The following is a 24,330-nucleotide window of genomic DNA, read 5'->3' as shown; positions in this document are numbered from 1 at the left end:
CCAAGCTGGTCACCTTTGCAGGTATTTTGGGCATGAGGCAAAGTATGGTTTCCCCAAGGATTATTGAAATGGTGGATTTCAGCAGGGTGGAGGGGAGTGGGGGAGAAAAGGCAAGGCTAAATTTTTGGAGGTTCTAGAACATTCTGGCCAATTTCCTACCTTTATATAGTTCACATGGATGAGCTTTAAGATTCAGGAAGCACTTTTCCAAGGGGAAGGTGGCAAGTATTTGTATCCCCATTTTACAAAACAGGAAACTGAGGTCTAGAAAATTTAAGCCACCAACCCAAGTATCGTGAGCCTAGACCTTTCCACTAATAATATTAGGTAGTATTTATATAGTGCTTGAAGGTTTGCAAAGCACTTTACATAGGCTGTCTCCTCTGATCCTCACAACCATCTTGGGAAGTAAATGCCATTATTATCCCCATTTTATACATGAGGAAATTGAGGTTGAGAGAGGTTAAATGACTTGCCTGGAGTCATATAAGTAGTAAATGAGTGAGTCAGGATTTGAACTCAGGTCTTCTTGACTCCAAGTCCACTATAACACCTCGTTACCTCCATTACTCCTTTTTTAATTTAAAAAATTAATTTTTTCTTAATTACATATAAAATAATTTTTAACATTTTTTAAAAATTCCAATAATCCTCAAAACCTGGCATATTTACAATGGGCTTCAAGGCTTACAAAGGATTTTATACACATAATCTCATTGATTCTTCCAATTCTGTCAAGGAGGCATTGTTATACAAGTAGGTAAGTTTCTCCTCCTTGTCCTCCTCCATAACTTACAGTGACTTGTGATTTCATTGGTGCAGGGAATTGCCGGTCAAGAAATTCCCTCTCCTAGTGCCAATCAGTACCTTCTCTGCAATTTAGAATCTTAGGTGTCAAGAGCACTGAGGTTAAGTGACTTGCCCAGGGTCACACAGCCACTGTGAGAAGCAAACTTTTAATTCACCTCTTCCTAACTCTAAGGCCAATGTTCCATTTGTTAAATGAGGGGTTCTTAACCTAGGGTCCATAGATCCCTCTGATGGATAGATTTCAGGGGGTCTGTGGGCTTGTTGTCATAAAGAATATTTTGATAACTGGGGCCATCACCAGTGTTTTGACTTTTGTCTTGGCCCTGGATTTTGATGACTCTGGAGGAGAGTGAGACTGATGTCTGTCTCACTTAAATCTAATTCGTGAGCAAGTCAAGACAACACTCTTGAAATGTCATTGGTCCTCTTCAAGAACGAAGGATGAACAACATTTTGATAACTATTTTAATTTTAACTGGTTTCCTTTGCAATTCTATGTATTTTCTTTTATATATTTAAAATACTATTATGAGAAGAGGGACCCTTCTGGCTTCACCAGATTCCAAAGGGGTCCATAACACAGGAAAGAGCTCTGGACCCCTGTGATTTCATAGATCTGATGTAGGGTATTCCCCTCTATCAATGCAGACCAGCATCTTCCTAGGGCATTGATGTCACAATCAGTGTCACACAGCCAGCATGAAAGTCAAGAGTAGAATCTGAACCCAGGTTTTGAAGATTCCAAGATTACCTCTCAACCAATTAAATGGCATAAAGAAATCCTAAGGGCCTAATTTGCTCTCCCATTAGATCCACTGTGAGGAAAAAGAAATGCACAAACACTTAAGAAAAAGATTGTTTTTTGAAGCTAAAACCTGTGACCTTAGCACAGGGATTGCTATGTTTGGTCAGGAAGTTAAGTAGAGTCGATGTCAATGTGCCTCTTAATGGAGATCTCTGTGTAATTACAGTGAAGTCACCATCTGAGAGACGTGCAAGGTTTCTGGGTGAAATGCTTTTTTCTTGTTAACATCACAACAGGGAGCTGAGGCTCTGCTCTGGGGCAAGGCAGTGGGCCAACTTTTGACCATCTGGAGCCAGTTCCTGAGAAACCACCATCCTGGGCCTGGCTTTTCTTGAAAGGGGGTGGAAAGAAAAAGGCTGAATTTCTAGCTGAGATGTCAGAAGAGAGGAAATCTTGAGACATGCATGCGCACATGCACACACGCGCGCGCACACACACACACACACACACACATCTGGAGAGGGAGAGACTGAAACTTCATTGTCTGCAAATTAAACAACTGCATTTCAGGGAATGGCAAGATCTGACTAATTGCTTAATTTGCCAGGTTTAATGGGGTTGTGAACAGGAGGGAGGGAGGAGAGAATTCATGCTTTTGTGGATTGAATGGAGCTACTTTAATTAATGCATTAATAGGGCAAAGCTCTTCTGAGGGAATTCCTGGTGTGGGGAGTCCCTCAACCTATAAAACCTATAACCTCTTTGAGGTTTAGGAGATGAGTGAATTGTCCCAGGATTATACTTTTAAAAAATCTGATTTCCTTGGTATGGGGAACCAGTAAGGAAAATTTCTCTATAATGCGGAGCCACAGCTGCTTTGCAATTTAGAAAGCTGCCCAGGTCACTGAGAGGTTAAAGTAACTTGCTTTTCCAGGGTTCCACAGCATATGGGTGGCTAAGTGGTGCAGTGGATAGAGGACTGGGCCTGGATTAAGGAAGACCTGAGTTCAAATGTGACCTCAGACACTTACCAGTTGTGTGACCCTGGGCAAGTCACTTAACACTGCTTACCTCAATTTCCTCACCTGTAAAATGAGCTAGATAAGGAAATGGCAAACCACTCCAGTATCTTTGCCAAGAAAACCCCAAAAGGGGTCAGACAAGTTGGACGTGACTGAAAAATGACTAAACGACAGCAACAATCACTGAACCCACCTCTTCTTAAAAAAGGAAAAACAGCTGGAGGGGAGTGAGTGAGTGAGTGAGTGTGTGTGTGTGTGTGTGTGTGTGTGTGTGTGTGTGTGTATGTATGTGTGAGAGAGAGAGAGAGAGATAGATACATGTCTACCCTGCCTACCCTCCCCCCCAACCCTTCCCTAATCCTCAGGTATTTCCATTTTAACAGAGGAGCTTGTCAATAATTCTTTGATGGGTAGAATGTGTGTAGGAGACTCTTTTGAGGTGGGAGGAGGTCCTGATACCATCCCTGTGACCCATATGGAGAGGGGGCAGCAACTTTTTTAAGGCCTACTTGAGAATTCCACAAGCAATAAATAAATTTAGGAATGTAATATTCCCCATTACCAAAGCTGAAGGAAAGCAGAGTTGTACAAGGGTTTGGAAGGATAAAAATGGAGAAAGAGAGATGGCCGAGGACACATACTTTCTCTGTCCTGTCTTAGAAAACTCAACAGCTCAGGGTCCTAGACAATAAGGCATTTATGTAATGCTCTGAAAATGCTTTACCAATATCATCTCATTTAATACTCACAACAATTCTGGGAGGTAAGTGCTATCATAATCACCCCCATTTTACAGATGGGAAAACCAAGGCAGGCAGCGGTCAAGTGACTTGCCCAGAGTCATACACCTAGTAAGTGTCTGAGATCATATTAGAACTGAAGTCTCCTGACTCAGGTCCAGCTCTCTATGTGCTGTACTGGGTGACTCTCTCCTTCACTGAGAATAGAATTTCCCCCCTCCTTTATCTTCCATGATACAGTGGAAAAGAAGGTTGAACTTGGAGTCTGGGTACCTGAGTTCCAATCTCAGTTCTGCCCAAACTGTGTGAATTTGGGCAAGTCATTTAACTTCTATCTGCCTCAGTTTCCTCACTGCAAAATGACAGAGTTGGACTAATTGGTCTCTGAGGTCTATGAGCCTAGGAACCGTCAATAGATTTCATTCTGAGTGCTATAGAACCCCTTCCATAATGAGCATATGGGCCAAAGATATGCCTTAGAGAGCCAACTTTGTTGCTGTTGCTAGTATTTGATTTTACTGAGATTAGACAACCCAAAATAATGAGTACTGTAGGAGACAATGAAAGTGATATTTGCCTCCAGCTGGACTTTGGAAAAAGATACTAAGAGGAAGGAGCTCTCCTTGGTACTAGAGGAAGGAGCTCTCCTTGGTACTAGAGCAATGGATTTGTTAGGCCTAAAAGTTTGAGCAGTAAAAGAAGAAACATGGGACTCTTGAAACTCACAAGTCTGGTGTGTGTGCGTGTGTTGTGTGCATGCCTGCAAGAAATTTACAGTAATCTGAGGAGGAAAGTTTCTCCTGCCTAAGTCACAACCTGCAAAACATCTGGGTATAGTACCTGGCAAAGCAGTTCTATTACTCAGACTTTAAATCAATAGAAACAAATCCTCAGGACTCACCACATCAAAGGCTGTGAACACGTGGCAGTAATGGTGATTTGATTTCAAGTCTTTTGTGATATACGCAAATGTGGAGAGATCCTCGGGATCCTGAGCAGCACAGGAGATGTTCCGGATTTCATGCTCAGCAATAATGTTCTGGAAGAAAAAATAAAGACAAATTTCCAACCTTTTTTTTTTCCATTCATGAGAACAAAAAACTCTTAAATGAATTGGGCAGTAGTAGTAGCCTTGTATACTGAAATTACTTTACAATATCCAAACCAAAATTTTATTAAGCAACTAGTATATGCAAATCACTGTTTTAGGAACAGGGATACAAAGACAAAACGAAAAATGGTCCCTGGCCTAAGTGGGCTTATGTTCTAATGGGAAGATATAACTTGTAAACAGATAAATATAATAATAGCATTTTTATAGAGTTTTAAGGTTTGCAAAAGTATTTTACAAATATCAATCTCATGCATATAATACATGTTCTTTATATGCCCATATTATATAGTCATTATATATTGTATATATAATTCATTAGCACAATACCGAGCACATAGTAGGTCCTAGATTAATTCTAGCTATTAATATTACTACGTATTATATATACATATATATGACTGTATATGGGCACACCTGTGTGTGTATAAATTCATTAGCACCAGTGCCTGGCAAATAATTCATACTATATAAATTCTAGGTATTATAATATTATTACACATATGTGTATACCTATGTATGTATGTATATATGTACATATCTGTATATAATTTATTAGCACAGTGCCTGGCAAATAGTAGATGCTACGTGACAGCTATTATCCTATCATTATTATGTATATATATATATATAAAATACATATGGTATATTTATATCTTCTCTACTTACCTCTCTCTCCCCCCCTTTCTCGCCCCCCCCCACTCTCTCAGAGGGAGGGAAAGAGTACTGAGGGATCACCCATGGGTGCTGGTATATCTTAAAAGAAGCTAGACATTCTGAGGCATGGCAGTGGGGAGGGAAGGCATTCCAGGCATGAGAAACAGCCTAGAGATGGAATATGAGCTCAAGGGAGAAGCAAATGGGACAATTTGACTGGAGAGTGGAGTGTCTTTATATACAATAAATCTGGAAAGATTTAGATTATTCAGGGCTTGGAACTCCATGCTGAGGAGTTTGTAATTTTTATCATAGAGGCAATAGGGAGCCATTGAAAGTTCTTGAATATCATCTATACAACTTCAGGCAAAAAAGAATGACAGGAATGAAACGGAAATGATTAGAATGAAAGATCTTTGAGGGTAGAGACTCTCTCTTTGTATCTCCAATGCCTGACACTTAAATGTTTTGAATTGAATTGCATATTTTAGTTTGATTTTGAACACCTAAAGATAGCAGTTCCCCAGAGCCTGTAGCATCTGTATAGCATTAACTCTGCAGCAACCGTTTCCAGGCCCTGGCTGGAAATGCTTCTTTTGTTGTGGCGACTTAAAGGTGAAATCTGAAAGCCCACAAGTTCACATAAAATCCCTCTCTGCTATCTTAGAATAGCCTCTTTGCATTCTTAACCCTTGTCATCTCTCAAAAAAGTCCCTGTGCTTCCTGTACCCAGATTGCTTTCTAATTGCACAATCTGAAATAAACCTTTGGCAGCTTGCCATGAGGGAGGAGCCTGTCTGTTGGTACCTAAAAATACTTTAAAAACATCTGTCCGCTGCCAGCAACACCAATGAACACTTTGTGTTCTGCACATAGCACAGCTGCATTGGTGGGGGAACAATTAAAGAATTAACTACATTAAAAATAATAAATTAAGGTGTCTTTCATCCTGGCACTGAAGCCAGCAAGCTACAGAAAGAATGCCTGTCAAAATGAGCTCAAATGAAAGCCGGAGTCCTCCAGGCACATAACACCCTCTTCCAAGAATCTCATAAGTACCACAGAAGGTCACAACCTCATTCTATTGTTCCCGTCAGTTCTCAGTGATGGGCAAATGGGACAAAAAAGCATCTTGTGAGTTTATGAAACACTTTTATAAATGAACGTTTTATTTATTTATTTAATTATTTAAAAAAAGCAAAGTGGTTGCTACTGGTGAAGTCTCCAAGGTCATCCTCCTTCTCCTTACCACCGGATGCTACTGCCACAGAGGAAAGCTGGTGCCTCTTGCACTGATTTCACCTTCCTAGGACAGAATCACACTGGCAATATAGAGAAAGAATTGCTCAGTGGTTAGAGCCCTGGACATGAAATCAGGAAGACGTGGGTCCTAATCCTGTCTCAAATGCCTCTTAGCTGTGTGACCATGGGCAAATGACTTGACCTCTCTGTGCCTCAGTTTCATCATCTGTAAAATGGGAGTGATAATGGCATCTACTTCCTAGGGTTGTGAGCAGGCTCAAAGGGAACAATGCCTGTTAAGTACTATTTAAATGTCAGTTATATAGACAAGTTCTTTTAAAAACATTTCTTATGTTTAGTGATAGGGAAAGGGCCTTGGTGATAAGGACTGGGCTTATGATTTCATTGCTATAAAGTACTCTTGGGTGGAGAAACTTCTTACCAATGCAAGTCAGTACCTTGTCTTGCAATTTATAGTCTTAGAAAGATGTCTAGAGCTGCTTGTTGTTCAGTTGTTTTCAATCATGTCCAACTCTCTGTGACCCCATTTGGGGTTTTCTTGGCAAAGATACTGGAGTGGTTTGCCATTTCCTTCCCCAGGCCATTTTACAGATGAGGAAACTGAGGCAAACAGGGTTAAGTGACTTACCCAGGGTCACACAGCTAGTAACTGATGCCAGATTTGAACTCAGGAAGATGAGTCTTCCTGACTCCAGGCCTGGCACTCTATCCACTGTGTCACCTAGCTGCCCAAGTCTAGAGCACTGCTAGATTAAAATAACTTGCCTAGCTATATCTTTTGTTTTTGTGAATCCATCTACAGCACCTCCCCTACCCAACTATCTTCTTATAAGAGAGATTATAAAAGAAAAAAAAAACCAGCATCCTTCATCCACCTCAATGGTATGTAAAATTCCATACCCGTAGTTCCCTACCCCTGCACTGAAGAGGAGGAAGAGTTCCATTTTCTCCATTTTTCCCTGGGGACAGGCATGGTCATTATAATTCTATGGCATTCAGTTTCATTGCATTTTTTCTTTTTCTTGGTCATTCTTTGCTGTAGTCATCTAGACTGTTTTCCTGGACCTCCTTCTTTCCTGCTGCATTAATATATCTTTGCCTGCTTCTCTGAATTCTTCACATTTGCCTTTTCTTGCAGAGTAGTAGTATTTCATTACATTCATACACATTTTCTCTGGCATGCTATTTTAGCCAGAATGATATTACATTTGCACTCTCTAGAACATTAACTAGGGACCCGTAAGACAAGCCAAAGCAGTAGGGAGCAATTAAATTGTAGGGAAAATTTTCCCCATAATTTTCAATGAACTGAGTGCCTTTATTCTTATCCAGAGAGCTTTTGAATGTCTTCTCTTAGGAGGGAGGTGCCTGAAGGAGAGGACATTTGTTTCTGATTGCTGAGGAGAAAGAGAAGGGTGAAACATTGCTGAGTTGGGAAGAGTTAGGTGTGAATGACATGGTCAGATTGATTTTCTCCTTTAACTCTGCATTAATTTTCCAAAGAATAACCGCGTGTTTAAGACTTATAGGTAGATTCCTGTCATATTAAAACCCCCCCCACCAATCACACACACATGCACAAATCTCTCAAGTTCTTGTGTGTTTCATCAAAAGTTGCTTGGGGCAGCTAGGGGGCAAAATCAAGTCTGTCTGAAGTCAGGAGGCCCCGAGTTCAAATCTGGCCTCAGACACTTAATAGCTGTGTGACCTTGGGCAAGTCACTTAGCCCCCTTGCTGCCAAAAAAATAAAATAAAGAAAAATATTTTTAAAAAAGCTGTTTGCTTTCTGGCTGGTGGGTGTATGGTAGAAGGATCTAGTCCAGTTAAAGTTCTACATAAAATCAGGTTACAGTGGAGAAGAAGGAGCCATGACTCCGTTTCTTTCTTCTTCTGTAAAATAAGGCGTATATTTCCTCTCAATTCTGTTTGGTTTTCTCTGAGGCAGAGAATGAAACCTTTCCCACACAAAGTGGCACCCACGGCACAACAGCGGCAAACAGTGAGGGCTGGCCAGGTGCCAGAACTGTGCTCAAAAGCCCAAGTGGAGACTCCCTACGGAGCAGGCCCTGAATGCTGGCACACACAGTACACAACTCTTAATTTGCTCTTCATTTGAGTCTGAAGTTCTTAGAAGGCGACAGATTTGCATTAAACAAAAGGATGGTTTTTTTGGGAATCCTTTCCTCCCCCCACCTCACAAACATTCCAGATTATCTTGTTAGTGTTGGGCTGATTTGCTCAAGGCATCTGGGGGGGGAAAATTTTTATTGTCTTCTTCATTTACCCAGATGTAGAAACCATGGAACCGGTGGGTTCAGGCCCTTTTCACTCTGACTCCAAGCAGAAAGTCGACATAAAACACATCTTCCAATTTTCAGCCAAGTACTTGGTCTGCGTCTTCTGCTCCCTCCAGAGGGATCTTCTAAATCTGAGGATCGAGGCGAGGGCACTGTGGGAACTTGGTTATGGCAGTTTGCAGATGTCTCCCCCTACCTCTGGGTCATCAGCCTTGGTGAAGCTTATTGGATTTAAATTATTTTTGTGCGAAATCATTTCTGTGCTCAGTTTTTAATTTGAGATAATTTGCAGCTTCTCTCTCTTCAAGTCATGATGACTGATGCCATTTTTTTCTCCCACGTTGTCGGGTTGTAAATTTCGAGTCTCATAACTTGCCTCTTAAGTACTTGTTCCTACCCCGCCCACACCCAATGAACCCAGATGCAAATCATTTATTTGAAAAGACAGAACAGCCTTACTTGAGAAAACAAACCTCTCCCTGTCTCTCACTATCTAATGGAGGCCAACGTTCATAGGAGAGAAAAGGGAAATTAGCAAATTGCTAATTACCATTTATACATCAAAAAACTTCTTAGGAACAAAGAAATCAAACATGGTGGTAGAAAGAGCATTGTCCTGGGAATTAGGAAGTGTAAGTTCTAGTCTGGAAACTCTATTATTAACTAATTAGCTGTGTGTCCTTGCATGAATCGCCTGAGGTTTCTGAGCCTCAGTTGTCTCATCCATAAACCCACAAAGATTGACCGGAAGATCATAGATCTTAGAGGCCATGCAGTCCAAACCCCTCATTCATAAGGAAATTGAAACCCACAGAGGTTAAATGGCTTTTCCAAGATCATCCAGGTAGTAAGCATCAAAGGTAGGCTTTCTTGGCAGACCCTGGAGTGGTTTGCCATTTCCTACTCTAAGTCATTTTACAGATGAGCAAACTGAGGCAAACAGGATGAAGTGACTTGCCCAGGGTCACACAGCTTGCAAGTGTCTGAGGCCACATTTGAATTCAGGTCCAGATATTTGGATGTGAAAGAATTCTGGAAGATATGAGTTCATTACCAGGATAAAATATCCACATTCAGGTATTTCTTTAAGCTCTGTCTTGATTACAGGCTTAATGGCCATTAATAAATGAAACTATTCTCATATTCCATACGTAGGCTTGGATTTCACAAGTCTTATATTTCACATAGGAGGGTCAAGCTAAGTTAACACTTCCACCACAGAATCTCCATGGTAAAATCATGCCTTAAAGTACTAATTAGGATTTTGAATAATCAAGCAGTAAGCATTTATGAAATTCAGGTGCTAGACCTGAAAAGATGCTAACCCTTTTTGTAAGGGGGACTGGAGCTGAGATTTAATTGGTCTAGGGGATTCAGATCTGTCAGACTGCGTGGAGCCTCATCTGCAAATCATGGTCTTACAGAATTGTCTATGTTAAGTGACTTTCTCAGGGACAGAGAGTGAGCCGGTAACTGTCATTGGGCAGACTTGAACTCAGGCTTTCCTGACTGCAAGGTCATCCCTCTATCCTCTCTGCCATCCTGTCTCCCATGATAAAATGTATAGCAAATACAAAAATTCCTATTTCTATATCTTTTTAAGGCTGACAAAGTGCTTTCCTCAATCCAACTCCAGGAGTTAGGGAGTGCAAGGATAATTGTTCCTATTTTACAGATGAGAAAACTGAGGCTCAGTGGGAATAAAGTGATATGCTTGCTGTTATGCAGCTAGTATGTGTTGGGACTGGAGTTCAAACCCAGACATCTTGACTCCAGCTGTCACAGATGCTCCTTCCACATTGGGTTCAGAGAAGCAGCAGCCCTTAAAGGGTAGGGAGCTGGCTTGAGAGTGAGGAAGACCTGGGTTCAAGTCCTTCCTGAGATACTATGTGATCCTGGGAAGGCAGGTCACTTCATCTCTCAGTACCTGAGGCCTGAGGCTGTCAAACAAGGGTCCAGCAACCCTCTCGAGTGTGGTCAGAACCAGATTAAAATGTCATTGAGAAATACTTATAGTCAATAAAAATACAATAGAACATAGATAATGTTAATTTGTGGATTTCTAAGTCATATGTATGTACGGTTTCCTATGTGAAATATAAGACTTGTTATGGTTTTTATTTGAGTTTGATACCATTACCTTAGCTCTCTGAGATGATAAATTGCAAAGCAAGTGTTGATTTGAATTTGAAGGGGGAATTTTCCTCATCTGGGAGTTCCCTATCAATAATGAAATCTGAGGCCCAGCTCCACTCCCAACATCTACCCCACTCCCAGCACTGGGAATTGGCCCCTTTCTCATCTCTGCCATTTGGAATCTATATCTTCATACAGGGCTCAGCTCAGATGTCACCTTCTCTGTGAAGACTTTCCTGCCCCCTCCCTGCAATAGGTTCTCTCTTCCTTCTCATGTTTTCCTGGAGAACTTTGTCAGGATCTCTCTTTGTCTCTTTCACTGCGTGCCTTGTACTATAATTATTATTACTTTTTTTTTGTTGTTGCACACTCCAGTAGAATATAAGCTCTCGAGGGTTGGGATGGTTTCACTTTTGTCTTTGCATCCCCAGTACCTTACCTGGTACCTGGCACATACAGTAGGTGCTTAATAAAAGCCTGATGGGTTGAATTGAATGACGGAGCATCCTTTTTAAATGCAGGCAGTATGAATGCATTAGAAGACTTTGTATTGGTTTCATTGTGTTGCCATTCATTCACTATTAAATATTTCTGATGAAATGGTTGTCATTAGATAGGGCACACATCTAACATTTTAGTCTCTGTAGTCATGATAATAATTTATGTTCATAAAATAATTCATAGATTTTGTGCATTATGTCATTTAAGCCTCACAACCGTTTAAGGGAGCTTATATGATGATTGTCATTCCCATATTACAGATAAGGAAACTCGTTCAAATAGGCCAGGCATACTCTTCATGCAGAACTACTTAATAAATGCTTGTTGAATTACAGAATAGTAAAACATCAGAGATAGAAGGGACTGCAGAGATAATTGAGTGCAAATTTGGTTTTTTTTTAAGATGAGGAAAATGATCAAATGAAATTGAAAATCTTTTATACCAACAAAATCAATGCAACTAAGCTAAGAAGAGAAGCTGTTAACTGAAAAAATAGTCAACAAATGGTTCTTGTAATTATTACTCACCATATAAAATTGCTTTAGATTGCTAATAATGAAAGAAAGTCAAATCACTTCACATCCAGAAATTGGCAAAGATGACAAAAGATGGGAATAATCAATGTTATAGGGGTTGTGGGAAGACAGCCATAGAGATAGAATACACTATAGATGGCGAATGGTCCAACTACTCTAAAAAGCAATTTGGAATTGTGCTGAAATAAAATGTCCATGCCCTTCGACCTAGACATTTTACTGCTAGTCATAGAACTGAAGGAAGTCAAAAACCTATGTACACCAAAATATTCATAGTAGTACTTATAGTAGAAGCAAAAAACTGGAAATGATGAAATAAGTGAGGTTGAGAAAGTTAAAGCTAATTATAATTACAAGATTATAGATTTAAAGCTGGAAGGAACTTCAGAAGCCATTTCTTCATTTTACAGATGAAGAAACTGAGGGCAGGGGGAATGAAGATACTGAAGGTCACAGCAGAGGCAGAATTTGAACACAGGTCCTCTGACTTCACATCCAGTGCATTCCTGATTGTACTGAGGCAATGCACTTAGTATGTGGCAGAGTAGGGATGCTGTTGGTAATACTGCTCCTTAAGGGACATGGTACCAAGAATAGCTGAGAGTGAGTTAAGTTCCACTGGCCTACTGAATGCCAGCACAGGGTTCTTTCCCACCATACCCATTTGTCTCTCTTTATAATTTTTTTTGTATTGTACAATGATAAAACACCCTCATTGTAGACTTTAGGATATGGTGCTTTTCTTGATTTAGCCTCTATATGGAGACATCAAGGTGGCACGATGGATAAAGCATTGAACTTGGAGTCAGAAAAAACTGAGTTCAAATGCACCTCAGATACTCACTAGCTTTGGGATCCTGGGCAAGGCTACCTTTTTCAGCCTCAATTTTTTAATCTGTAAAATAGGGATTATAATAATACCTACCTCCCAGAGCTGTTGTGAGGATAAAATGAGATAATATATGTAAAGTACTTTGCAAACCTTAAAGTGCTATATAAATTTAGCTACGATTATGACGATCAGTCCTTGGCTTATCAGCACATTACTGAGCATCTATGCTTTCCAGGTAGCAGAGCTCAGCAGCACCTTTCACTTTTCAGCAAGGGATTAGGATGACAGAATCTAGGTGTGGAATGAACCTCAAAGACTCGGTGATCCTGAGTCCCTTATTTTACACATGATCAAACCAAGAATTAGAAAAGTTCAATGACTTGCCCAAAGTTACCCAGACAATATTCCCATCTACATCCTCTGACTCTTCTGCTTTATAGATGACTTGTTTGGTAAAAGCTGGTACATGGCCTCAGGCTTTTTGCTTATGGATAGGACTGAACTAACCGTGAAGGAAGAAGGTGGCCTGGTGCAGTAGAGTAAGCATTAGACGTGGGACTCATGAGACCTGGGTTCAAATCCTACCCAAGACATTGTGTGACTATGGAAAAGTCAGAGCTTCTCGGGGCCTTAGTTTTCTAAGAATAAGAATAAATAACGTAACATAATAATATATGATCCTATGATAGCAATGATAGTTAGCATCTATACAGTGCTTTAAGGTTTCCAAAGCACTTATGTTATCTCATCTGATCCTCACAACAGCCCTGGGAGGTCGGTGCAATTGTTTTCCCTATTGGGGAAACTGAAGCTAAGTAAGAGAGATTAAGTGACTTGCCCAGGGTAAAGTGTTTTGCAAATCTTAAAGTTCCATATAAATGGGTAGAGTTGTTGTTTTGTTATTATTATTCCTTTGCAGTTTTAGAACTCAGGTGGGCTAATGGCATTAACTTACTGAGTGCCCAAATGGGAGCTAGCCTTGGAGTCAGGAAGACCTGGTTGAAGTCTTGCCCCTAACACATAGTGATTGGGTGGTGACGGATTGGAGATATGTGGTATCGTAGTAAGAGCACAGGGTTCAGATTCTGCATCTGATGTTTATCGTGCAATTGGAAAAGTCCATTTAATTTCTGTGGGCCTCGGTTTCCTCGATTTTAAAAATAAACTAGATAGACTCTGAGGTCTCTTCCAGCTCTAAATCTAGGAGCCTAAAACCACCTTACCTCCTTGGGCCTCAGTTTCCTCATCTGTAAAATGAGGAGGTTGGACAAATGATTTTCAAGGTCCCTTCTAGCTCTAAATCTACAATGTGTTATTAATCGCATGGCTTGTGAGGACTTAGGAAGGAAGTGGTCATCACTAAGGTCCGGCAAAAATAGGTTATATTAGGCCAACTGTATTTCTTTTCCTTTTTAAAAACATGGTAACAGCCCTTAGCAGTTAGTCAATCAGCTAGCATTTATGAAGCACCTACTGTGTGCCAGGCACTGTAATAAGTTCTGGGAATACAAAGAAAGGCAAAAACCATTCCCTGATCTCCAGGAAGGAGCTCAGAGTCTAAGCTTAGCAGGGTGCCTGGTACATAGTAGGTGCTTTTTTGACTTGACTTGACCAGTCAAGGGAAATTCTGCAGTTATAGAATTCCAGTATTTCAGCAATGTATCTGGAAAAAAAATCTCCCCAGAAGGAGAGATGCAGGTTAGATGGTGTAGCTATGTGAATGCCTGACTGCTACAAGAACCAAACTTAGAGTCTTTGTTATTGGTGTCATGGCCACTATAATGGGGAATTCCTGGGATCTGTCCTTAGTCCTGAACCTTTCAGCATTTTTATCAGTGACTCAGAAAAAAGGCATTTATGACACGCTTATCAAATTCTCAGATGGCATAAAACTACTGGGAATAGTTAGTTGACAGATGAGAGAGGAAGGATCCAGAAGGATCCTGAGATAGAATTATGGGCTGACTTTAATAAGATGAAATTTAATAAGGAGATATAGATATACCTATGTATATCTATATTTATATAGTTCTATACTTGAGTTAAAAAACAAAACAAAACCAATAACTATAGTAAGGAAGCAGGCAGGGAGAGATGTGTGGCTAGAATTTTCAGTAAGCTGTAAACTTAGCATGAACCTACAGTGTGGCATAGAATCTGAAGAAGTTAACTTAATGTTAAACTGCCTTAAGAAGGGTATCATAACCAGAATGAGAAAGGTGAGAGTACCATTATATTCTGTCCTGATCAGATCACACCTGGAACTCCTGGTGTGGAAACTCACTCCACCAATGCCAATCTCTAAGTCATCTGCATATCATAGTCTTAGAGATTTACCTGGGGTGATCCATATGGGGTCATCCAACCAATATGTGTCAGAGGCATGACTTGAATCTGCGTCTTCCTGACTCCATGGCTTGCCCTCTATCCAGTATACCATGCTACCCACTTATTACATGATTGTAAACTGGTATAATTCCAAAATCAAAAACATGCTGGTATTCTCTATTCTTGGCTGTGTGACCCAAGACCTGTAGCTGACTTTAGAGAAAGGAATCCCTTGGGACCACCAAGTTATGAATTTATGTAATTTGAACTTGATGGTATTATCAGTCAATAGAACTATTCTTAGCTCCAAGCAAATGAAATCTTGTTGGTGCCATTATAGGTAAAAGTATCTCACTTTGCCAGGAGTGGCTCCAAGATGATGCCACCTGAGATGCAGGACAGTGCTGGCTCAGGAGCTTTGTGCATGGGTCATATCCCCTTGCTGTCAACAAAAGGGAAGAATCCCTGGCACGTGGTCTACACAAAATGTAGCTTCCCTGTACATACTATGTGTTTGATAGTGGGAGGGCTGCTCCACCAAGCCCCATCAAGCCATTATCATCTTCCTGAACTTCTCTTGACTCTGTCTCTCAACAGGATGAGTGTTGAAGCTCTTTTGCCCATCTCCCAGTATGGAAAATTAAGTGGAATATAGGGATAGAGACTGAACCTGTGGTTTCACTGGTATAGGGAACTCGCAGGTGAGGAAAAGACCTCCACCAATGCAGACTGGAACCTTCTCTGTCACTAAAAGTTTTAAAGAGTTAATTGTAGCTCTGAGAGGATAAGTGACTTGCCCAGTGTCACACAGGAATTATGCATTCGGAGGGGGACTGGAACTCAGGTCTTCCTGACCTCATGGGTAGTTCTTTACCCACTACGTTCTGCTTGAATCTCAAGTGCTAATTCACAATCTGACAAATCAATGGGCAGCCTTGTTTAGTGGAGACGATGCTGAGTCAGGGAGACTTGGGTTTAGATACTGCCCCTGATCCTTATTGAGCAACCACAGGCACCTAATATCTTTCCTTTCCAGATATTGTCTCCATTTTACAGATGAGCAATGTGAGGCTCAGAAAGATGAGGTGATTTCACTTAACCTTTTTGAACCTTGCTTTCTTTATCTGTGAAATGGGGATGAGAATATCTGAAGCCTACTCTACTTTACAGGGTTGTTGTGAGGTTGAAATGGCTTTATTTGGGGAAAGGACTTTGTAAATCTGAAAAGTATGATACCAATGTGAGTTACGGCGATTTTTACTGTTAGGTGTCCATTCAGTGGATCTGCATGTGTTGAATCTATCATCCAGAAGAGTGTGTGTGTGTGTGTGTATATATATATATAGGTAGATAGATGTATGACTATATAACTCCATGTAAAAAGCCCTTTATTTAGTGACATTCCCTCTGAGGAAGAAGGTTTAAAAATTGTGCCTCTTACTTCACAGAAGTGTTGATTAGTTAGGTAAAAGGTGCTTAACCCTATGTGGCTCAAAAGATAAGAACATGGTGATGGGGATCATGGTTAATCATTCACTAAATGCTTAGCACGTACCAGGCCCTGGAGATACAAAGATAAAACTAAGACAGGCTCTGCCCTCAAGAAACTTACATTCAGTTGGGGAAAAACGTCACCTAACTATATAAGAAGAGACAAAATATATATGGTAATATACAAAATATACAGAGTAATTGATCAGCACATTTTTGGGGGAGAGAAGTACTAACAGTTGGGGAGGGGTGAATGCCTCAGGAAAGGCCTTGTGTGTTAACCCGGGCAAGTTATTGAACTTCTCTGTGCCTCGGTTTCCTCAGCTGTAAAATGAGGGGATCAGACTCAAGTGCCTCTGAGACCCCTTTTAGCTCTAAGTCTGGAATCCTATAGTCTTATGATCTTTTTAAGAAGCAAGGGAAAAGAGGACAGCTAGGTGGGCAGTGGATAGAGCACTGGCCCTGAAGTCAGGAGGACCTGAGTTCAAATGTGGCCTCAGACCAAACACTTGACACTTACTAGCTGTGTGACCCTGGGCAAGTCACTTAACCCCAATTGCCTAAAAAAAAAGAAGCAAGGGAAAAAAGGAGAATCTTTGTAAGACAAAACTACCTAACAGACTAAAAATAAAGTGAATGTATAGTTAGGAAGAGGGGTTCATGGGTTGGGGTAGAAAGCAAAGGATTATGAAACAGATTTAAAATCTGAATAGGCCACCTTTGCAGGCCTCTTTTCTCATCTATAAAAATAAGAGGGCTGGTTGGTGCTGGTTGGGGCTAGTTGATTTCTTTTGACCCTCCCCAGCTCTAAGTATATAATACAAAAGTAATTTTTGATGTCATCAGCGTGGGGAACTCCTGGCATGGGACTTCCCTCTGCCCCTTTCAGATTGTAATCTCATGTATGACACAGTGTAATTCAAGGTTATAGCAGTCAATCCAGAAGGGATTCCAGAAGTCATCTAATTCAACGCCTTCACTTTACAGATGAGGAAAACTGAGGCTTATAGTAACTAAATGACTTATCTAAGGTCACACAGCTAGTAAGTGATAGAACTGAGATTTGAATTTTGCCAGAACATTCTTTCTATCACACCATACCGCCTGTAAGATCTAGGGAGTGAGTTACTTAGGAACATGCAGAATACAGAAAATAAACAGGATTTTTTTTTAGAGGGGTTGGGGGAGTGGGGAAGAACTGGTAGCTGACAAGGACTAGAAAAGAATGTAGGATGTAAAGAACTTTCTACGTTCTATAACCTGGGTGTCCTCCAAATCTTATTCAAATTTAACCTATTTTATTTATTTTAACTCATCTATTCAATCTATTCAAATTTAAAACAGTACTAGGATTTTGGGATGCCCCCACATTAGGGAATTTGCCCAGAGTTACTCAGCTAGGAAGTACCAGGGGTAGGATTTGAATCCAGGTATCTCTGACTCTCTCATTAGGACCATGGTACTGCTATGTGTCTGCTACCACACTGGAAATCTGTACTTGGCCTTGTGCCTGCTGGTTTATAAAGTAGCCTCAGGCACTGTTCTTAATCTACTGCCCCATCAACCTCACATACCTTATTTGTTGCATCGATAAATTTGACTCCTTTATAAGAGACCGAAAGAATGATTGTCGGGACTTTCTTCATCTGCTCTGTAGATTTCTGAAAATAAAATTAGAAAGCTGTGAGAACAGGACATGTTGCCTGGCAACTGAAACACATAATTTTTCCTCTTGAAAGATATAAATGAACTAAAGTTATATTACACACACACACACACACACACACACACACACACACACACACATCTATTCCCCCACCAAACACATTCTAATTTACATGTTTGTCTCTCTTCTCTTGGGTTTTGACTATGCTTCAGGCTTATAAAGTGTCTGTCTTGCACTTCAAAAGCTAAAAAAATGTCTCTGTTGCCAATCCATGGGAATACTCTCCTTCCCAGGCACTAAAAGAAAACAAGGAGTTCTGTCCCCTCCTGCATTTCTAGACTTTCTTGCTCCTAGGAGAGTTACTGAAGCCACACCTGGTCACCCTATGGCAGGAGTTACTAACCTTTTATATGCCCTGTACCTTCTATGGATCACTTTTTCCATATACTGCTTAAAAGCATTTTTCAAATTAAATAAAATAAAATTTTAATACATTTAAAAATAAAAATAAAATTTTAAAAAGCATTTAAAAATTTATAAAACAAAATACATAAAATTATAAAGGAAACCAATTATCTAGTTATCAAAATTTTTTTTAAAAGTTCCCAAATCCAACATTAAGAACACCTTAGAAGAAAAGTTCTAGGCTTTAAAAATAAGAAAATAATGAGTCCTTATTATCCTTTATCCCTCTGTTCTTCACTCAACACATGGGTTTCTAATTAAACTTAATACATTAATCCTTGAGGAATCTGTGGTTTGATCAATGTCGGTTATCTCTCCACATATCCTCCAATGCTTAATCATGGAATGAAGGGGACCCTGGGTTCTTAAGGCCTATGTGTGACAGTAGAGTATAAAGTGTGGAAGTTTCTGCCAGTTAGAAAAGTTTTGTGTAAGTTCTTTAAAAGGATGCATTTAGTATTTGTTTTTCTGCACTTGGTTGTGAGATTTTTATGCCCTAATACATGGTCAGTTTTTGTGAAGGTGCCATGCACTGCTGAAAAAAAGTATACTCCTTTCTACTCCTATTAAGTTTTCTCTAGAGATTTATCATATCTAACTTTTCTAAAATTCAACTCATCAACTTAGCTTTTTTTTGTTTATTTTGTGATTAAATTTACCTAGATCTGTGAGGGGAAAGTTGAGGTCCCCCACTAGTATTGATTTACTGTGTTTCCTCTGGTAACTAATTTACATTATGTAAATTCTTAACAATGAACTATTACTGCTTGCTGAGGCCCAGCCTAGTTAAATGTGTTCAGAGAGGCCCATCAGAAGTAGACTGGCCACTGAAAGATGAATTCTTTAGCTATGATAATTCACTAATATGCAGCTTCCACTGCTCTAAAACAACGACCTTCTGAATTTTTCTTGAACAGGGTCAGTCTTTCCCAAAAACACAACTTGTACTTTCAGCAAAATCTTATTAGGCCTACCAGCCATCTCATATTCCAAATCCCTTAGATGAATGAAACAGTCTTGTAGTAATCAGTAACAAGCAAAATGAAGATGCATAAGCACTTGCTTACGTTCCTTCATCATTGAGACTTGTTCATCTTCTTAGGTTAAATTCTTATGAGAAATTTTCATTTTTTAAAATCAATGTACTTGAAACTACAGTACCTTTGTGTTTGGCCCTGGTCAACAGTTTTTTAGTGCTGCATATAATTGATCATGTGCTTTTGTTTTTTGCCTTCAGTACTGGTGTATCTATGTGTATATATAAACATATATGTCCATATATATGAATATGTATGTAAATACATGAGCATGTGTATATACATGCATATTCCTCTAGATGCAATGGTTATTACTGTTCCCAAATCATCTTTTTAAACATCATTTTCCCCATCAACACCCTTCCCCTGTACCCTATAATGTTAAATGTCAAAATTTACTTACCTGACAGTTAGCCTGATGGATTTTCCAGGTAAAACAGGTAGGAAAACAAGGAAGAAAACACATGAAAAGGTAAGAGGAAAACCTTCTTAGCAGTTCATCAAGAGCTGAATCAATTTGTTAAAGACATTCACTTAGTACTTGTACTCAGTACTTTAGACAAGACGCTTAACCTCTTGAACCTCAGTTTCTTGATTTGTAAAATGAGGGCCTCAGAATAGGTGACCTTAGCACAGTGCCTGGCACATAGTAAGCACTTAAAAATCATCTGTCAGTCTACCTATCTATCTTTAAGGTCCCTTACAGCTCCAGACTGAGATCCCTAAATAATGCTGCAAAATGGGAAAAGCTATTGAGATGTTCCAAGATCTGGATCAAGGGCCTCTCATTTTAAGAACTGCTGTGGGCTTTTACCAACCTGGTCTCTCTTCTCCTCTCTCTGTTTACTCATCTTTACTCCATTTGCATGGCCGTCTCACTACTGACATGCCGGAGCCTTCTGTTCTGAGCTCCCGGCACCCAGCTCACTGCCTTATGTAGGCCAACTTCTTGGCTCGTTCTCATGTGAAATTTCATCAGGAAAAAAAATACCTAGCCTTTCTTCCTGGTTGTCTGCTTCCATTGCCCAAGCTTATTTCTGAAAACTCTGAAATGGGATGAGGAATTGGAGGTCTTTTCAGACGCAGTTGGAATCTAAACCTGCTCAATTCAACAGTGATGCTGCAATTGAATCTTTCACCTAAGCCATTTTGCTGTGATTTAGACAATCTTTTTTTCTCATTCTTCAGACACGATGTCTTTTAGTCATTCATTCATTTTTGTCCCTTAGCGAACATGTATAGCCTTCCACATAAAGAGAATTAATTAGCCAAATGTTAGGCTTCTATTGTTCTTATTTAGAGTTTATTAAATATTATACACTGGATTGACAAAAAGCAGCCATTTTCCTTGTGCTTTGCAATGGAATTTGAAATGATTCCATTTGTCATTTTTCTTTTATGCTAGCTGCTTTTTTTTTTGGTGGGGTGCATGGAAGTGTGATTTCATCTGCATAGGGAAGTCCTAGTGTGGAAACTCTCTCTACCAATGAAAATTAGCAAGTGAGAGCATAATAAAAATCATATATTTAGAACTGGAAGTGACTTCAGAGGCTATCTGATCTAGCCCATTCATTTTTACAGATGAGGAAACTGAGGCACTGAGAGGTTAAGTGTCTTGCCCCAAGTCGCTCTGTAACTCATAGTCATAAACAGCTGCCTGAGACACTGAGAAGTTATTAGAACTAATGAGTCGAAGAGAGGACTAGAATCCAGGAGGCAGCATGGTATGGTGGAAAGCATGCTGGATTTAGAAAAATAATGACCTGGGCTTGAATCCTGGTTCTCCCACTTAGTTATGTGACTGTGGACAAACTGTTTTACCTTTCTGATTTCAATTTCTTCACCTGTAGAAGGAAGTAGTTGGACTAGATGACCCTTCCAACTCTGGATCTGTTGTTCTATGATCTTTCCTGGCTCTAAATCAATGATCCTAAATCTTGGTGTCATGAAAAGAGCCCTGGCCTTCACCTCAGATGACCTGGCTTTCAGATTCTGTCCCCGGATGCTCATCACCTGTTTGACTTTGGGCAAGTCACTTCACTTTGCTGGACAGGTTTCACTTTCCTTATCTATCAAATGAGGGGGTTGAATGAAAGGGCATCTGTGATCTTATGATCCATCCTGGCTCTAAATCTGTGTCTTAAATTCATCTTTCTGAAGTCTGTCTTATCTGCCTCTCCATCTGCTACATCTCCGTTAAAAAGAGAAAACAAAACGGGTAGCCTGCCAGGTAAGATCAGAGGATCATCATTTAGAATGGCAAGGTTTTTCTAGATGCTTTACTTCTGTCATCCTTAAATTTTTCCAACACTTCTCACTGTTTCTGCCCTTCCCCAACCAAGGTAGAAACAGCCCAAGCTGAATTAATGTCAGGACCAGTAATGAATAATAATAACAATAATAATAATGCTTGGATATGCTAATTTCCCTGAAATTGACACTGTAAAGAAATCTCGGGTAGACAATGAGCTACGCAGTACACATAAATTTTTATAAACAATCCAGTCTGTGGCAGATTTTTGTCTTTCAAGAGGGGAAAACATCAGAGATTACAGGGGTTAGAAGGGATTTCAAAATGTGATCTCCTAGTCCAGGGGTGAGGAACCTGAGGCCTCAAGGCCACATGTGGCCCTCTAGGTCCTCAAGTGCGGCCCTTTGACTGAAGTCAAACTTCACGGAACAAATCCCCTTAATAAAAGGATTTGTTCTGTGAAACTTGGACTCAATCAAAAGGTCGCACTTGAGGACCTAGAGGGCCACATGTGGCCTTGAGGCTGCAGGTTCCCCACCACTGTTCTAGTTCATTTTTTCTTTTTGCAATCAGGAACTTGTATAAACCTTCCCAGGAAGCAGGATTATGAAACAACATATAATGAAAGGGATAGCATCACAAAGTCAATTTCTTATTCATTTTTTTCATAGAAGTTTAAGAAAACTACATTGGTCCCAATAGAAACTACAGTGTCCACCAGACTGCAGAGGACTGAATATCAGAGAAAAACAGAATTGTACAGTTGAATGTGTCCTCAGACCATCTGACCTAACTCATTTCTGATAAAAAAAAATTCCAGCTACAACTTGGTCAAGTGGCCATTCACTCTCTACTTGGAGGCTTTCAGGGATGGGGAGCCTCCTACCTCCTGCCTTTTTTTGAACAGTTCTCATTGTTAGAAGTTCTGCCTCTTTCCAATCTGCTCCCATTGCTCCTGGTTCTATACTCATTGGCCAAACAGAATAAATGTGATTCTTCTGCCACAAGCCAGCCCTTCAGGTACCTGAAAATAGTTATCCTGTCCCTCCTGAGTTCAGGCAAAACACGTCCACTTCCTTCAACCAAACTTGTCTTGGGGCTTCTTCTCTTTTCTTCCTCTATACACACTCACTTTGGGATTTCATCAGCTCCCATGGGTTTAATTATCATCTCTATGCTGATGATTCTCAGATCTATATATACAGCCTTCATCTCTGCTAAGCGCTATTCCCACATCACCAGCTGCCTATTGGATATTTCTTGGATATATCAGGTGAAATATTCCATAAGCATCCTAAACTCAATAGGTGCAAAGCAGAATTCAGTTTTTGCCTCCCCCCCCTTCCTAAACTCACCACTCTTCTGAACTTCTCTTTCTATCGAGGACACCCCTATCCTTGTAGTCTCCCAGATTTGCAACTTCAATATTATCTTTGACTTCTTACCCCAGAGATGTCGTCTATTCACTTGCCTGATGATATCCTTTCTACTTTCACTGGCATCTGCCCCTTCTCAACACTCGTAAGGCCACCACCCTCATTTAGGACCCTATTTTTTTTGATTAGGTAAAAGAGGCCATTCTTTGCTTCATTTCTTACTTAGCCTGAATCACTGAATGGGTGTTGCCTCAGTCAAACTGAGACCTGGGAAAGACCTTAGCTTAAAAAGGCCAAGATCTCCCACTGCATCAGGGCCATCTCCAGTTATCCTGATGCGTATCTTGCCATCGAATCCAAATGACTCTGGAGGAGACAGTGAGGCAGGTGACTTTGCACAACCCTCCCTCACTTAAATCCAATTCACTTTCAAGTCATGGCATCACCTTCCTGATGTCATGGCTCTCTTTGAAAACAAATGACAAACAATACCACCTCTCACTGGTCTATGGTACTAGCCTCCTAATGGTTCTCTCTGCCTCAAGTTTCCCTTCACTCCAATCCATCCTTCATTTAGCTACCAAAGTGCTGTTCTTTAGGTAAAGTTCTGATTGACTATTTCACTCCCCTTATCTTATGTAGCTTCCAACTCCCTCTAGGAGTCAACAAACTCCTCTGTTTGGCTTTTAAAATCCTTCACAACTCAGCCCCATCTGGCTTTCCCACTACCCCATGCATTCCTTTTCTTCCTGCTCTCCAGTGTTGGGACAAACTGGCCTTCTTGCCATTTATCAAACACAGAATCTCATGCCTTTGCACTGGCCCACCCTCCATGCCTAGAATGTAGTCCCTCTTGACCTCTGCCACAGAGAATTTCTCACCTCCCTCAAAATGTACCTCAAGCATCACTTTCTACACAAAGTATGACTCCCTCCCCACACTTATTCTTTTCTCTCTAAACTGCTCTGTGTGTATTTTAAATTATTTATTCTGTATATATGCATATATAATAGACATGTATTCTATACATGTACAGAATATATATTTGTATATGTATAGAACATA

General features: G+C 40.2%; 1 protein-coding gene across 13 annotated transcripts in view; it reads right to left on the bottom strand.

Moving 5' to 3' along the window:
* Nucleotides 1-24,330, bottom strand: part of ANKS1B (ankyrin repeat and sterile alpha motif domain containing 1B) — a 1,327,097-nt gene that overhangs the window by 21,265 nt on the left and 1,281,502 nt on the right. For all 13 annotated transcript variants that reach the window (XM_027855805.1, XM_027855806.1, XM_027855807.1 and 10 more), the window contains 3 exons: nucleotides 20,042-20,053; nucleotides 18,045-18,131; nucleotides 4,219-4,356 (listed from right to left, as the gene is read on the bottom strand). In XM_027855805.1, coding sequence (XP_027711606.1) covers nucleotides 4,219-4,356; nucleotides 18,045-18,131; nucleotides 20,042-20,053 — 237 coding nt within the window. The remainder of the gene's footprint in view (nucleotides 1-4,218; nucleotides 4,357-18,044; nucleotides 18,132-20,041; nucleotides 20,054-24,330) is intronic.

Source organism: Vombatus ursinus, unplaced genomic scaffold (assembly GCF_900497805.2).
Source record: "Vombatus ursinus unplaced genomic scaffold, bare-nosed wombat genome assembly UNPS02011334.1, whole genome shotgun sequence".
Taxonomy (NCBI): domain Eukaryota; kingdom Metazoa; phylum Chordata; class Mammalia; order Diprotodontia; family Vombatidae; genus Vombatus; species Vombatus ursinus.
This window is presented reverse-complemented; position numbering and strand designations above follow the sequence as displayed.